The sequence below is a fragment of the Monodelphis domestica genome, chromosome 8, assembly GCF_027887165.1.
Source record: "Monodelphis domestica isolate mMonDom1 chromosome 8, mMonDom1.pri, whole genome shotgun sequence".
NCBI classification, from domain to species: domain Eukaryota; kingdom Metazoa; phylum Chordata; class Mammalia; order Didelphimorphia; family Didelphidae; genus Monodelphis; species Monodelphis domestica.
Genome location: NC_077234.1, coordinates 82,848,181 through 82,864,399, shown reverse-complemented (window position 1 = coordinate 82,864,399; position 16,219 = coordinate 82,848,181). Strand labels below are relative to the sequence as shown.

General features: G+C 34.0%; 1 protein-coding gene across 4 annotated transcripts in view; it reads right to left on the bottom strand.

Annotated features, from left to right (window-relative positions):
* The window catches only part of PTH2R (parathyroid hormone 2 receptor), a 153,563-nt gene that overhangs the window by 111,238 nt on the left and 26,106 nt on the right, over positions 1-16,219 (bottom strand). For all 4 annotated transcript variants that reach the window (XM_056807773.1, XM_007501827.3, XM_007501826.3 and 1 more), the window contains exon 2: positions 8,211-8,313. In XM_056807773.1, coding sequence (XP_056663751.1) covers positions 8,211-8,313 — 103 coding nt within the window. The remainder of the gene's footprint in view (positions 1-8,210; positions 8,314-16,219) is intronic.

Here is a 16,219-nt window from a genome sequence, read left to right as displayed (position 1 = left end):
TTATTTAATATAAATTTTTATTGAATTCTGACCAGTAAAAGATGTATTTACTATTTCTGCTTATTGGAATTTGTTCATGAAGTTTTTAGGTCTTAATGTATCATCAGTTTTTGTAAAGATGCTATGTACAGTGGCAAAATCTGTTATCCTTTCTAACCCAGTAATCTCCTGAAGTTGTAGAAAGGAAAACTGAAGTAAGTTTTGGACTTTCTGCCACTCAGGTGGAATATACAGCAATTAGAATGTTAAAGAGAAGATATTGACAGGAATGACAGTTGGTGGGGGGAGGGAAACTTGGAGAGTGACAGTTGATCTCCTGAGACTCTATTCCTGGCTCTCGGACTGGAAGGAGCCTCTCTCCCTGTCTCTGGATAGAAATTCTTCTATTCCTGATTTTCCCAACTGTGTGCTCTACCTGGATTCCTGTGATCATGTCATCAAAAAAAAAAGTATTTAAGTGGAGCAGTTTGAACTGTAAGGCCATTCTTTAGGGGCGTCAGCCTGAAGATACAGGCCCAAACAGCTCTGAATGTCAGAATCTTTTCTTCCTCTTGTTGTATATTACTAAAGACTTTGAACTTAAGAAAGCTAGCAGAGATATAGCATAGATAGGAATAAAAGAAACCCTCCACCATCTTGTGAGGCCTGGCCTCAGCTCAAAAGCTGAGAGAGACTCAAATCTCATCTGGGGAAAAGTATAGGGAAATCCTTATTCCCTCTACCCTGATACCTCCCCAATCCAAACTTGTTATTAAAATTCATCTTTATTTAAATAAACCACAGTCAGATAAGGGGACTGTCATTTCAGGGGGACGTTAGAGGGAGCAGAACCTAAGGATAGCCATTGAACCATAAATGATCCTCATGGGACCCCTGTTGAGCAATGTTGGTCTTGGGGGAGACTTGTCCCTCAGGGGGGTCTGTGCTTACCTACTCAGGGTATCTTCAACATCAATCAATAGGAAAGACACTCCCTCAGGCTATCATTGGCCCATTTCTGGGAACCTATTTTTCAAAGATAGCCTCTCAGCAGGGGTATCTTTCTCCTTTTACCTCACCGGCAGCCATATTCCCTCTGTCCCTTCAACTCTTCCATTCCATGTTACAAAACCTTCCTTACCCCCTGTCCCTCTTCAATCCACTATAATCCTTATAACTATTATAAAGTTTACATATAACTTCTAAAATTTCATTTTTCTTGGTTTTCTTGATCTTCTTGTTGTATTTTCCTAGGTCTGAACAGGTACAATGACATCCTTCATTAAATTACTGTATAAATCTCCCTATGTTTTGGTTAAATTTTACTTATGTATTTAGGTATTATATAATCTAATGCAATATTTTAAACTATTAATATTAATATATATGGTGTATTAAGTATCAGTTTCCCTGATTATTGCTTTTAGTCATATTTAGCGTTACTGTTGTCTTATCCTGAGAGCTTCACCATAACTCTTTGATTTTTTAAATTAACTTTTAAACTAATTCTTTATTCATTTTTAAAAGGAATTTTATTTTTCTCAATTACACTCATTAACAATTTCCATTTTCCAAAACATACATTTTCCAAAATTATAAGATCCACATTGTTTTCCTTCTTCCCTTCCTTCCTTCCTCCTTGAGGCGGTAAGCAATTTGATCTGGGTTATACATGTGTTTTCATACAAAACATACTTCCACATTCATCATTTTATTAAGAGACTATTCCTTTGTCTAGAAGTGGATAGCATTTTTTATCTTAAGTTCTTTCATAACTGTCTTGGATCTTTCACAATTAATCATTGTACAATATTGCTGCTACTATATACAATATTCTTCTGGTTCTGCTTATTTCAGTCTACACCAGTTCATGTAAATCTCCACAGATTTTTTTCTGAAATCATGTTGTTCATCATCTATTACAATCATATAATTTCTTCAAATATTCTTCAATTGATGGACATCTCCTCAATTTTTAATTCTTTGCTACCACAAAAAGCTGTTATAAATAATTTTACATAAGGAGGTTCTTCTCTCCTTTTTAAAACCTTTTTGGGATACAGACATATTAATGATATTACAGAATTAAAGAGTATGCATAGATTTATAGCCCTTTGGGCATTGTTCCAAATTACCTTCCAGAATGGTTGGATCAGTTCACAACTGCACTAAAAATGCATTAGTGTCCCAAGTTTGCCGCATCCCTTCCAACATTTGTTACTTTCCCTTACTATCCTATTGGACAATCTGACAGGTAAGAGGCGGTACCTCAGAATGGTCTTGATTTGCCTTTCTCTAAGTAAGAGAAATTTAAAACATTTTTATATGATTATTGATAGCTTTGATTTCTCTATCTGAAAACTGCTTTTTCATATCCTTTGATGGCTGTCAGTGGGAGAATGACTTGTATTTGTATAAATTTAAATTAGTTCTGTATATATTTGAGAAAGGAGGCCTGTTGATATATGTCCAATTTATGCCACACTCTTTTCCAGTCTTCCTAGCAGTTTGTGTCAAATAGTGAATTTTTATCACCAAAGCACCCATCTTTGGATTTATCAAACACTAGATTGCTAAGGTCATATAATCCTGGATATTGAATATCTTGATCTATTCTATTGAGCGATCATTCTGTTTCTTAGGATCAGATTGTTTTGTTGATTACTATTTTATAGTACAGTTTGAGATCTGGTATGGATAAGCCACCTTCCTTCACATTTTTTCATTAATTCTCTTGATATTCTTGACTTTTTTGTTCTTTCAGAAGAATTTTATTATTTATTTATTATTTTTTCTTGTTTTATAAAAGAGTGTTTTGGTAGTTTGGTAGGTGTGGCACTGAATAGTAAATATATTTAGGCAGAATTGCCATGTTTCTTATTTTAGCTTAGTTTACCCATGAGCAGTTAATACTTTTCAAATTGTTTTAAATTTCACTTTATTTGTGTCTGAAAAGTGTTTTATAATTCTATTTGTATAGTTCTTGTGTTTCTCTTGGCAAGTAGATTTCCATGTAGTTTATATTGTCTATAGTCATAATGGGCTTTCTCTATCTTTTGATGCTGGACTTTGTTGGTAATATGTAGAAATGCTGATTATGTGGATTTATTTTGTATACTGCAACTTTGTTTAAGTTATTATTTCAACAGTTTTTTAGCTGATTCTCTAGGATTCTCTAAGTAGACCATCATATCATCATCTGCAAAGAGTGATCATTTGGTCTCTTCATTTACTTAAATTCCTTCAATTTCTCATATACTCTTATTACTAAAGGTAGCATTTCTAGTACAATATTAAATAAATGTGTTCATAATGGGCATCTTTGCTTCATCCCTGATATTATTTGGAAGGCTTCTATCTTATCCCCATTGCATGTGATATATGCTGATATTAATCTTTTTAAGGACTGGCCTAATTATTCCTATGCTTTATCATGTTTTTTTTTTAATAAGAATGGATTTTTTTTTATTTTGTTAAAGTTTTTTCTCTGTCTTTTGAGATAATCATGCGATTTCTGTTAGCTTTGTTACTGATATGGTCAATTATGTTGATAATTTTCCTTATATTATACCATCCTGGAATTTATGGAATAAATCTCACCTAATCATAGTGAATGATTCTTGTGACATATTGTTTCAGTCTCATTTCTAGTATTTTATTTAGGATTTTTGCATCTCTGTTAATTTAGGAAATTGGCCTATAATTTCCTTTCTCTGATTTTGCTTTTCCTAGCTTGGGTATTAGCATCATAGTTGTATCATAGAAACAATTAGGTAGGACTAATTTCTTTGCCCGTTTTCTCAAATAGTTTATAGAGTTTAGAGATTAGTTATTCTTTAAAAGTTCGAAAGAATTCATTTGTGAATCCATCTGGCCCTGAGGATTCTTTCTTAGGGAGTTCATTTATAGCTTGCTCAATTTCTTTTTCTCAGATGGGATTATTTAAGTATTTTATTTCCTCTTTTTGTTCATCTGGGCAGTTTGTGTTTTTTGAAATATATATATATATATATTTCACTTAGATTGCCACATTTTTTGGCACATATTTGGGCAAAGAAGCTCCTAATAATTGCTTTAATTTCCTCTTCATTGATGATGAAGTGACCCTTTTCACTTTTTTTAAATTGGTAATTTGATTTCTTAATCAAATTAATCAATGTTCTATATTATTTTTTCTCCTAGAAATATGCTCCATTCTTATTTATTACTTCAATGGTTCTTTTACTTTCAATTTTGTTAACTTCTCCTTCAATATTTAGGATTTCCAATGTAGTCTTTAATTAGGGATTTTTAATTTGTTCTTTTTCTATTTTTTTAGTTGCATGCCAAACTTAGATATAGATTTTCCACTAAGTATTGCCTTGGGTGTATCCTATAAGTTTTAATATATTGTCTCCTCATTGTCATTCTCTTTAATGAAATTATTGTTTTTTTTTATTATTTGTCCTTAAACATACCCTTTTAAAGAATTAGATTGTTAAACTTCCAATTCAATTTTAATTTCTCTTTCCATTTATCTTTATTGGTGATCATTTTTATTGTGTTATGGTCTGAAAAGGATGCATTTATTATTCCTGCTTTTTTGCATTTGGTTGGTAAATTTTCATGCCCTAATACATGGTCAATTTTTGTGTAGGTGTCATGTACTGCTGAAAAGAAGGTTATTCCTTTCTATTCCCATTCAATTTTCTCCAGAGATCTATTAAACCTAACTTTTCTAAAATTTCATACACTTCTTTCACTTTTTTCTTATTTTTTGCTAGATTTATTTAGTTATGAAAAAGGAAAATTGAAGTATTCTACTAGTATAGTTTTATTGTTAATTTATTCCTGAAGCTCATTTTATTTACTCTTTATAAATTTGGAGGCTATATCATTTGGTGCATATATGTTTAGTATTGATATTACTTATTTAGCTATAGTACCTTTTAGCAAGATATATTTTCCTTCCTTCTCTCTTTAATTAGTTCTATTTTTGCTATAGCTCAACTGGAGATCATGAGTACTACTCCTAATTTTTTTAACTTCAGCTGAAGTACAATAAATTCAGCTCCAGCCTCTTATCTTTACTTTATGTGTGTGTTTCCCTGCCTCAGATGTGTTTCTTGTAAACATCACATTATATGATTGGATTTTTTAATCCACATTGCTATCTACTTCCATTTTAGGGGTGAGTTCATTCTATTCACATTCACAGTTATGATGACCACCTCTATATTCCCTTCCATTTTATTTCCCCCTTTTTGATTCTTCTCTTTCCCTTTCTGACACAATTCTGATGAGAGTAAGGTTTAAATATTGCCTGTCGTCACCCTTATCTTCCCTTCCACTATAATAGTTCTTTTTTTACCTCTTTTGGTAAGATAATTTACCCCATTCTTTCTTTCCCTGTTTTTTTGCATATCATGTCATCCTAATAAACTTACTCTTGCACCCTTTACCTATGTATATTTCTTCTAACTGCTCTAACAATGATAAAAAATTTAAGACTTACAAATATCTTTCCATGTAGAAATATAGTTTAAACTTATTGAATCCCTTATATTTTCCCTTTCTTCATTACCTTTTTCTGCTTCTCTTAAGTCCTGTATTAGAAAATAAAATTTTCTGTTTAGTTCTGGTCTTTTTATCAGGAATGCTTGGAAATATTCTATTTCATTAAATTACCAATTTTCCCTTGAAAGAATATTCTTAATTTTGCTGTGTGGGTGATTCTTGCTTGTAAACCTCGTTCCTTTGACTTCTGTAATATATTCCAAACTTCTGTTTTGTTTTGTTTTTTTAATGTAGAAGCTGCTATATCCTGTGTAATCCTGATTGTTGCTCCATGGTATTTGAATTGTTTCTTTCTGGCTGTTTGCAATATTTTATTCTTGGCATGCAAGCTCTAGAATATGGCTATACTATTCCTGGAAGTTACCATTTCTTGATTTATTTCAGAAGGTGAGATGTGAATTCTCTCAGTTTCAATTTTCCCATTTTATTCAAGGATATCAGGGTAATTTCCTTTGATAATCTCTTATAATGCCATGGTTGGATTTTTTTTATGATAGCTTTCATATAGTCCAATAATTCTTAAATTTTCACTCTGGATTTGTTTTCCAGGTCAGTTGTTTTTCCAATGAGATATTTCATATTTTCCTCTACTTTTTCATTCTTTGGGTTTTGTTTTACTATTTCTTGATGTCTCAAGAAGTTATTAGCTTCTACTTGTCCAATTCTAATTTTTAAAGAATTATTTTTTTCCATGAGCTTTTGAATCTCCTTTTCCATTTGGCCAGTTCTTTTTAAGAAGCTCTTTCTTTATTGGATTGTTGTCCCTCTTCTTCTTTGCCAATTCTACTTTTTAAGATACTATTTTATTCTTGCCTCACTTCCTTTTATCTTCTCCATTTTTCTCTGCCTCCCTTATTTAATTTTTGAAATCCTTTTTGAGGTCTTCCAAAGTTTTTTTTTTTAAGTTTTGCATGTGGCTACTTTGATTTCACTTTCCCCTTTTGAGTCTGTGTTTTACTCTTTGTTTCCATAATGATTTTCCATGGCTGAGTGTTTTTTATTATTTGTTCATTTTTCTATCCTTTTTTCTTGACTTTTATTTGTATCTTAAAGGTGGGCTGTGTTCTAAATATAGAGGGGGTACTCTTTTAAGCTTCAGTTTTTTCTTGCAGTTCTACTTCTGTGTTTCTGCAAGTTTCATTTCTTCCTATGTGATATAATTGCCTGTATCCAGATTCATTCTCTTCCAGAACATGCTGGTAGCTTTTAGGGTTCAGAGTACTATGAGCTACTTTGTGTTGGCACTCAGAACTTCTAGCTTGAGTAAGAATTCCAGGCCTCACCCTGGGCTTATACTGGCCAGGTACAGCAGGCACTGCCTTGCACTTGGATTTTAGGTCCTCGCTGGAGACTTGAATAGCAGCTTTGGGTTTCTCTTTGGGCTTAACAGCTTGAAGCACTGCCGACTTCTTTGTGGAGACTTGAGGCTTCTCTTTGGGCTTGGACAGAGTCTCTAATCCTCACTCTTGACCTATACCAGCCAAGTGTGCTGCATGCTTCTCTAAGCTGGGGCATGTGGCCTCACTACAGGCTTGGGCCTCGATCTAGGCTTACACTGAACAGGCACATTGTGGACTGCCTTACCTAGAACTTAGGGCTTCTCTGAAGGCTTGTGTTAGGACTTGGAACTTCCAAGTGTGGGAGTGGGGATGTTCTGCTATAGTTGTTTCTGTCACTCCGGTATTTCTTTTGAAACATTATTTTAAGATTCTTTGGACAAGATTTTCAGAGAGGATAGAACTTTCCATGTCTCTATTTTGCCATCGTGGTTTTGCCTTTCTATTCCTTTAAAAAATCTATTTGAAGTAAAATACTTTCCTGTAGTTTCTTTCTGAGTGTTGATGTAGCTTTGCCTCCTTCTATGGCTTGAGCTGGACCATCTGTATACTGATTTGTTCCTGTTTTGTGTCTGGTAAGTCTCTCATTTTACAGAGGAGTAAACTGAGACAGTTGTGGGAGAAAAGGTGTTAAGTGACTTACTCTAGCTAGTGACATGAAAATGTCTTTTTTAAAATCAGGCTAACCATTTCCTATATACCTTTTATACTAGTTTTTCTTTGTATGGAAAGATTTCATTTTAAAAAGTTACATTTCCAGTATTTTATATTGTGCCATTGAAAATGTCCTCTCAGAAAGCATTGTAGGGTATACATAGTGTTTTTTTTTTAATACAGTGTTGGATTCCACTTGGTTTTTCACAACCCTTTGAGGCCAAAACATTATTATGTCCATTTTACAGAGCCATAGGAAGATTAAATTATTTACCCAAGGTCACAAATTTAAATGAAGAAACAGAGCTGTGGCTCAAATCCAGTTTTCTTTTCCTTGTGTCCATAACATATAATTAACAACTTCTTTTTTTTGTCTCATAAGAAGATATGTAGGTATTTAGCTAATTTTTCTTTCTTTACTTAAAAATACAAATTCTACCAGCCAGTTTAGTTTTAAACACAGCTAAAACATCTCTCAGCTCATTTTGTGACCACTTGGTAGACTTGCCAATGATCAGTTTTGTTGTTGTCATTGAATCTAAAGTAGAAATCCAGTCTGTATGTTTTATTTCCTAATGGGAACCTAGCTTCAAGCTTTTTGTCTCCCACTATAAGAATAATGAAGGGAAACTTACAACTTCAGTCCATTTTGAAACAATAAAAGAGTGTTTTGAATCTCCTTACCTCCCTCTTGGAGCTGAGCTGTGATGTTCAGTTCACACTGCACCTTAGCCTTCAGTACAAGGACAATCTGTTCCTCCATTGTAATTGTGCCATCAGAATCTATCTGCAAAGAGTAAACGAGTGAAAAAATAAATGAAACATTTCCCCACTAGAAAGATGACATTGTTTTTTTTGTTTCGGCCTCCAAAAAGGAGAGAATGAGGTTATTAATATTATTTTAGAAAGTTGCTTAATATATTCCTTTAACTGATACAAAATAAAAAATTGCCACAATCTAAAAGGATTTGTGCTATTTTTACTTGTAGTTTCAAATGAGAAAACATTCACACTAATTAAGTTCTTAGTAAGAAAATTTTATATGTTTTTGATTTATGAAGATTAAACATGAAGTTCATGAACTGTCTTAGAATGGCATCTATTAATTATGATAAAGTGACCTATTAAGGATATGTTTGTAAGGGAGTGATTTATATTGAGTTCATTCATTCATTGTCTTAAGTATAGATACTTGTCCAGCCCCTCCCATGAGAAGGATATTCCCAGGTGCTATGCCTAATATGAAGAAACAAGACAACAGTTTAATGTATTTTTAAACTACAAGACCCCAGGGAAACAATTTCTTCTGATGCTTATATTTTTATAGTGTGCACTAGTGAGTCTCAAAACATTATTCTTATAATAATCATTTATTAATCTTTCTGACTAGAGTAGTGATAATGGGACATAGTGGGGGGATGATGAAATAGGGGGGACTGCCATAATCCCATCAGAGTTCAGTAACTTTATTAGAAGGAAAAAGAATTTAGAGGAATACATGGAGGAAATACTAATTTTGTACTGGATTTATTCTGTCAGCTTGTACATATGAATTCATTAAGATATTATAATATATATCTAAATGATATACACATATGAAAGCTATGCATAATAGATTTCACTTCACACATAATCTTATGTTTTGTAAACTATTAAATTTTCATTACAAAATGGTTTCTATTTTTGTCCTAAGATATATTTCCTCATATAAAAATCCATTATATGCAAAACTGTACATCTATTATATATGGCTTCTTATGTGTAATATGTATATATCGATGTATACTGTATTGATATACATATCAATAAAAAGCAAGTTTTACATAATATATTTCTATAATTTCATATGAAATCCCATTTTTCTGTTCTACTTTGTATAAGGAAATATTTTTATTGTATTCATTAAAATTAAGAATTTAAAATGTGAAATGACAAAATAATAGTGTTACTACACAAGTGTGTGCACATGTTGCTTAATTCAAATCTAAAGCAGAGAGAATACTGTTCTTCAATTAGGCAGATTATCAAACTGACACACATATAGGGTCTTAGGATATCATAACCATTTTCTCCTTTTAATTTTTTTTAGTTTTATTATCATGAAAAACACTTCCATATTTTTATAGTCCATAAGACAGGGCTATAAATACATAATGGGGTGGAGGAGTCCTTGTGGAATAGATGGAATTTCAAACAGTTGTTCCATAAACTGTGAAGTAGATAGAATTACAAGCCATATAGAAATCAAGGGATGCTACTAGCATCCCTGACCACTAGCCTCTACCATGTGAACTTCTAGAGTATAAAGATTTCTTTTTTTCCATGCTTATCAGGAAAGTTTTATACTTGTGATGTAGGGACTATTTTGCTTAGAAACATGTACAAAGCATAGTAAATGTAAAAGTTATCTTAATTAAGCAATTGCAAAATCCATTGTTTAATGTCTGTAGTTTTATACATGTACATTTAATACCATTAGCTACTCAGCATTTTAATGATAAATTCTTAGTACTAATCACAATTATTGATTGAATAGTTGATTGAAGAAACAATAACTAATAATCATGGCATGAATGAAATAATAAAAATTATTCATAGTACTTTGCCAAAGATAATTTCCACATGCCTTCAGCATTGTAGAATGTAGCCTGGAGTTTCTGAGTTTGTGAAGCCATATTATCTCATGTAGATTTGAAGCTACAGAAAAACCGTGGCCATCTTTATTGCCATCATGTAGATAGTAGGTGATTCCATAATCTGCCCTGTAGAAAGAAGATATAACCTGACCTTCTTGAAGGAGGAAATTCAGCTTTTAGACCTTTGTCAATGGGAATTATAGCTATCTGGCTTTCAGGGAAAGTAAAGTTTGCCCTTCTTTTAAAGAGCAGAAGAAATATATTTAACAAACACTCCCACTTCTGAGGATAGATTTGTATAATCTGGCCCTTTTGAAAAAAAGTTTTAAATAAATATCTGTCAAGCTGAAATGTTCAAGGTCTCACACTATGCTAGGTATGTCTGCAGACCCTGACTTTGTGAACTAATAAAATCAGATTTGCTCAAAAGATCACTTCTTTGTGTTTTGTTTTTACTTAGGAGGGCTCTTTGGTCTTTCTTGACTGATATATCTTCCATCTCAAGAAGGCTACATTAGCCACTGTTTTTTTTAATCAGTATTTTATTTTTTAATTAGTTAATTAATTTAGTCAATTTAGAATATTATTCCTTGGTTACAAGAATCATATTTTTCCCTCTCTCCCCTCCCTCCACCCTTCCCATAGCTGATGCACAATTCTAGTGGGTTTTACATGTGTCCTTGATCAGAACCCATTTCCATGTTGTTGATGTTTGCACTAGGATGTTCATTTAGAGTCTCCATCCCCAATCATATCCTCTTGACTCATGTAATCAAGCAGTGGTTTTTCTTCTGTGTTTCTACTTCCACAGTTTTTCCGCTGAATGTGGATACTGTTCTTTTTTCGTAGATCTCTCCGGGTTTTTCAGAATCACTGCATTGCCACTAATGGAGAAGTCCATTATATTTGATTCACCCACAGTGTATCAGTCTCTGTGTACAATGTTCTCCTGCTTCTGCTCCTCTCACTCTGCATCAATTCCTGGAGGTCATTACAGTTCCCATGGAATTCCTCCACATTATTATTCCTTTGAGCACAATAGTATTCCATCACCAACATATACCACAATTCCCCAATTGAAGGGCATCACCTCATTTTCCAATTTTTTGCCACCACAAAAGGCACAGCTATGAATATTCTTGTACATGTCTTTTTCCTTATTATCTCTTTGGGGTACAAACCCAGCAGTGCTATGGCTGGATCAAAGGGCAGACAGTCTTTTATTGCCCTTTGGGCATAGTTCCAAATTGCCCTCCAGAATGGTTGGATCAATTCACAACTCCACCAGCAATGCATTAATGTCCTGACTTAGCCACATCCCTTCCAGCATTCATTACTTTCCATTGCTGTCATATTAGCCAATCTACTAGGTGTGAGGTGATACCTAAGAGTTGTTTTGATTTGCATTTCTCTAATTATAAGAGATTTAGAGCACTTTTTCACATGCTTATTAATAGTTTTGATTTCTTTAACTAAAAATTACCTATTCATGTCCCTTGCCCATTTATCAATTGGAGAATGGCTTGATTTTTTTGTACAATCAATTTAGCTCTTCATAAATTTGAGTAATTAGACCTTTGTCAGAGGTTTTTGTTATGAACATCGTTTCCCAATTTGTTGCTTCCCTTCTAATGTTGGTTGTATTTGTTTTGTTTATACAGAAATTTTTTATTTTGATATAATCAAAATTATTTATTTTACATTTTGTGATTTTTTTTCTAGCTCTTGCTTGGTTTTAAAATCTTACCTTTCCCAAAGATCTGACATATATAGTATTCCACGTTCACCTAATTTACTTATAGTTTCTTTCTTTACATTCAGGTCATTCACCCATTCTGTGTTTATCTTGGTGTAGGGTGTGAGATGTTGATCCAAACCTAATCTCTCACACACTGTCTTCCAATTTTCCCAGCTGTTTTTATCAAATAGTGGGTTTTGGTCCCAAAAGCTGGGATCTTTGGGCTTGTCATAGACTGTCTTGCTGAGGTCACTTGCCCCAAGTCTATTCCACTGATCCTCCTTTCTGTCTCTTAGCCAGTACCAAATTGTTTTGATGATCACTGCTTTATAGTATAGTTTGAGATCTGGGACTGCAAGGTCACCTTCCTTTGTATTTTTTTCATGATTTCCCTGGATAGCCTTGATCTTTTGTTCTTCCAAATGAACTTTGTTATGGTTTTTTTCTAGTTCAGTAAAAAAGTTTTTTGGAACTTCAATGGGTATGGAACTAAGTAAGTAGATAAGTTTGGGTAGGATGGTCATTTTTATTATATTGGCTCATCCTACCCATGAGTAGTTAATGTTTTTCCAATTATTTAGATCTAGTTTTATTTGTATGGAGAGTGTTTTGTAGTTGTCTGTATATAGCTCCTGTGTTTGTCTCAGCAGATAGATTCCAAAGGATTTTATGTTGTCTAGGGTGATTTTAAATGGAATTTCTCTTTCTAATTCTTGCTGCTGAGATGTCTTGGAAATACATAGAAATGCTGATGACTTATGCGGGTTTATTTTGTATCCTGCAACTTTGCTAAAGTTGTTGATTATTTCGACTACCTTTTTAGGTGATTCTCTAGGATTCTTTAAGTAGACAATCATATCATCTGCAAAGAGTGATAGCTTGGTCTCCTCATTGCCTATTTTAATACCTTCAATTTCTTTTTCTTCTCTAATTGCTACTGCTAGTGTTTCTAGTACAATGTTAAATAATAGAGGTGATAATGGGCATCCTTCTTTCACTCCTGATCTTATTGGGAAAGCATCTAGTTTATCCCCATTGCAGATGATGTTTGGAACTTCAATTGGTATGGCACTAAGTAGGTAGATAAGTTTCTTTCCAGAATATCATATTCCATGCCTTTCAGTCCTTCAGTGTAGATGTAGCCAGATCCTGTGTTATCCTCACTGTAGTTCCTTGGTATCTGAATGACTTCTTCTTAGCAGCTTGTAATAATTTTTCCTTGGTCTGATAGTTCTTGAATTTGGCTATAACATTCCTGGGTGTTGTCAATTGGGGATTAAGTACAGGAGATGATCTGTGGACTCTTTCAATCTCCACTTTTCCCTCTTATTCTAGAATATCAGTGCAGTTTTCTTGGATAATTTACTGTAGTATGATGTCATGGTCTTCTGGTAGACCAATGATTCTTAACTTGTCTCTCCTGGAATGATTTTCTAAATCTTCCATTTTGTGGATGAGGTGCTTCATATTTTCCTCCATTTTTTCATTCTTTTGATTTTGTTTTATACTTTCCTGCTGCCTTGTGAGGTCACTTGCTTCTAATTGTTGTATTCTGATTTTTAAAGACTGGATTTCATCCCTGGCCTTTTCATTCTTGTCTGATTTTCTTTGTAAGTCATCTTTCATCTTCTTTGCCTCATCTTTCATTTTCTTTGCCTCATCTTTCATTTCCTTTTGAGTTCTTCCAAAGCCTGTGCCCAATTTGCTGGAGTTTCTATGTTTTTCTTGGTGTCCTTCATCCTTCTCTGTTGCTTTTGCTTTTTATTCATTGCCTGGATAGAAGCTGTTGATTGTAATTTCTTTTTTCTTTTTCTGTCGTTTGCTCATATTTTCCCCTTCTTTTCCCCCTGGAGTTGCCTGCATTCTTGCTCCTCTCATTGTGTGCTGGATCTGTGGTTTTGGTCTTTTCTGTCAGTCTTCACCCTTGGAGCTTAGTCAGCAAATCTCTCAATGCAGTCTGTGGGAGAGGGGTGTTGGAAATTGAGCTTCCTTGCCCTCTGAGGTCTTGATGAGATTAAGGCCATCTGAGTTGAACTTGCAGAGCTGGATGTGCCCTAAAGCCAAAAACTCAGGAAGGGGTGGGGCAATGTGGAGTGAGTGTCTCAGTTGCTGTGAAGAGGTTGCTTCTTCTCCAACTGCTTCTCCACTGCCTGAGTTCGATGCTCTGAGCCTGGCACAGCTTTGCCTGCAAGGTACTCCCTCCAGACTAGCGCCCTTGCCTGCCCAGAGTGGCTCAGTGCTCTAGGTGGGGCAGGATCCTGGAACTTCCTGCTTCCTTACCCTTAAACCCAAGTGTTCTCAAATTCAGACTTTTGGGGGGTGTACCTTTTAAGTTGAGTCCAGCAGGAGGGTTCCTTGGCTCTCTCCTCTTGTTGGGTTTGATTTTCAGTCTCCTAGGAGCATTTAATTTGTAATTGATAAGGGAGGGCTTTCAGAGGTCTGAACTTTGGCTGCCTCTACACTGCCATCTTGACTCTGCCTCTCATTAGCCACTGTTTAGAGTTTGCATGAGAGAAAAGCAAACTATGGAAGATCATTGCTCAGATCTAGTAGCAAGATCCTTGCCCAGGATTTTACTTGCCCAGAATTAGTATTTCAACAAACCAAATAAACCTTTTATAATGCCTTTCTTTTATTGAATTAATAATACATTATTTAGATAGTTAAGGTTGACAGCTGCTACCAGTGGCACCCATGATATTTCCTAAAAGGTAAGTTGAACCACCTTGACACATGTAGGGTTCTTTCAGTTAAAAGCAGAATTGTGTAAGGCTAAAAGTAAGAGTACTTTTTCTTTGGGTAAAACCAGGCATGTGCTAAGACTTACAAAAAATAATTTTTAAAAAATCTATATTAGTCAAAACAAGGGATAGGCTCTATTTTGGAATAGATAATGCATAGGAGATGGAAAATAAAACTACAACTCAGATTGTTCATCTCTTTTGCCTGTCAAGCAAAATAACTGTCTGACTATAGGGAATGGAATAAAAAAATTTAAGCATTTTAATACTAAAGATAAGCAAAGAAATATAAGGAAGAAGTGGCAAGAATATACAGAAGAGCTATACAAGAAAGATCTTAATATCCTTGATAACCATGATAATGTAACTACTGATCTAGAACCATAAATCCCAGAAGATGAAGTCAAGATAAACTTGGGAAGTATTGCTAATAATTAGGCTAAAGGACTCATTGTCCCATTTCTGCTGGAGTTAGCCCAGAACTCCACTTCATTCTGACCTGCAGGGCCTTTCCTACTTTCTCAGCTACCATTATTTGGGTATCATATGCCATACCATCCCTTCCCAAGGTGTGTAGGGCCATACCATTTGTTCTACTGCTTTTCCTAATAGGACCAATAGGTCCCTCCATTTTCCCATGAAGTCACATCAACTTTATATGTTTTCTTTCCTAATTGAAATGTGAGTTCCTTGAGAACAAGGCCTGGTTGTCTTTTTATTTATAATATTGTTACTTAAGATATTTTTTTGGTACATAATAAATCCCTAACAAGTGATTTTATATTGACTTCTATTTCAAATATATTAAAATTTTCAGTGTTGAAATTACTATTGGAATACAGGCACACTAATAGGTGTTTATTACAGTGCTTGGCACATAGTAGGCACTTCATAAATAAATGCTTGTTAATTTGACCTGACTGTTTTAGTCCAAACATTCTTTCAAAAAATTTATATGTAAATACAATGTTTAATAGTAATTTTCTGACATATAGTTGATCTATGTTCTCTCCCTTCATCCCTCCCCAAACATCAGCCCAGATGTCAGGTAACAGGATATAGGTTATATATGTATTATCATGCAAAACATTTTTCCATGTTCATCATGTTGTAAAAAAAGACACCCATTTATTACAGTAGAGAACAAAATCATGGAAGAAATAAAGAGGAGAATGGGATGCTTTCGTCTGTATTCAGACACTATCAGTTCCTTATATGGTGGTGAATAGCCTCTTTCATCATGCGTCTCTTATAGTTGTCCTAGATCATGCCTTGATGACAATAGTTATTTCATTCATAGTTCATCATTGTACATTGTTCAGCCATTCTTGAAATTGTTTTGATAAGAAGTGAGAAAGTTACTTAATTGTGGATATACTTTGATCCATGTATCCCGGTACTAAGCATATATACCCCAAAAGTCCATATCCAAAAGAAATAACCCACTCATATGAAAATATTCTCAGCAGTATTTTTGTTGTTGCAAAAAAAAAAATAAAAACCAAGTCTTAAAGTTGGTGACCCTCAATTAGTAAATGACTGAGTACATTATTTGTATATGAAAGTATTTTTCTTATG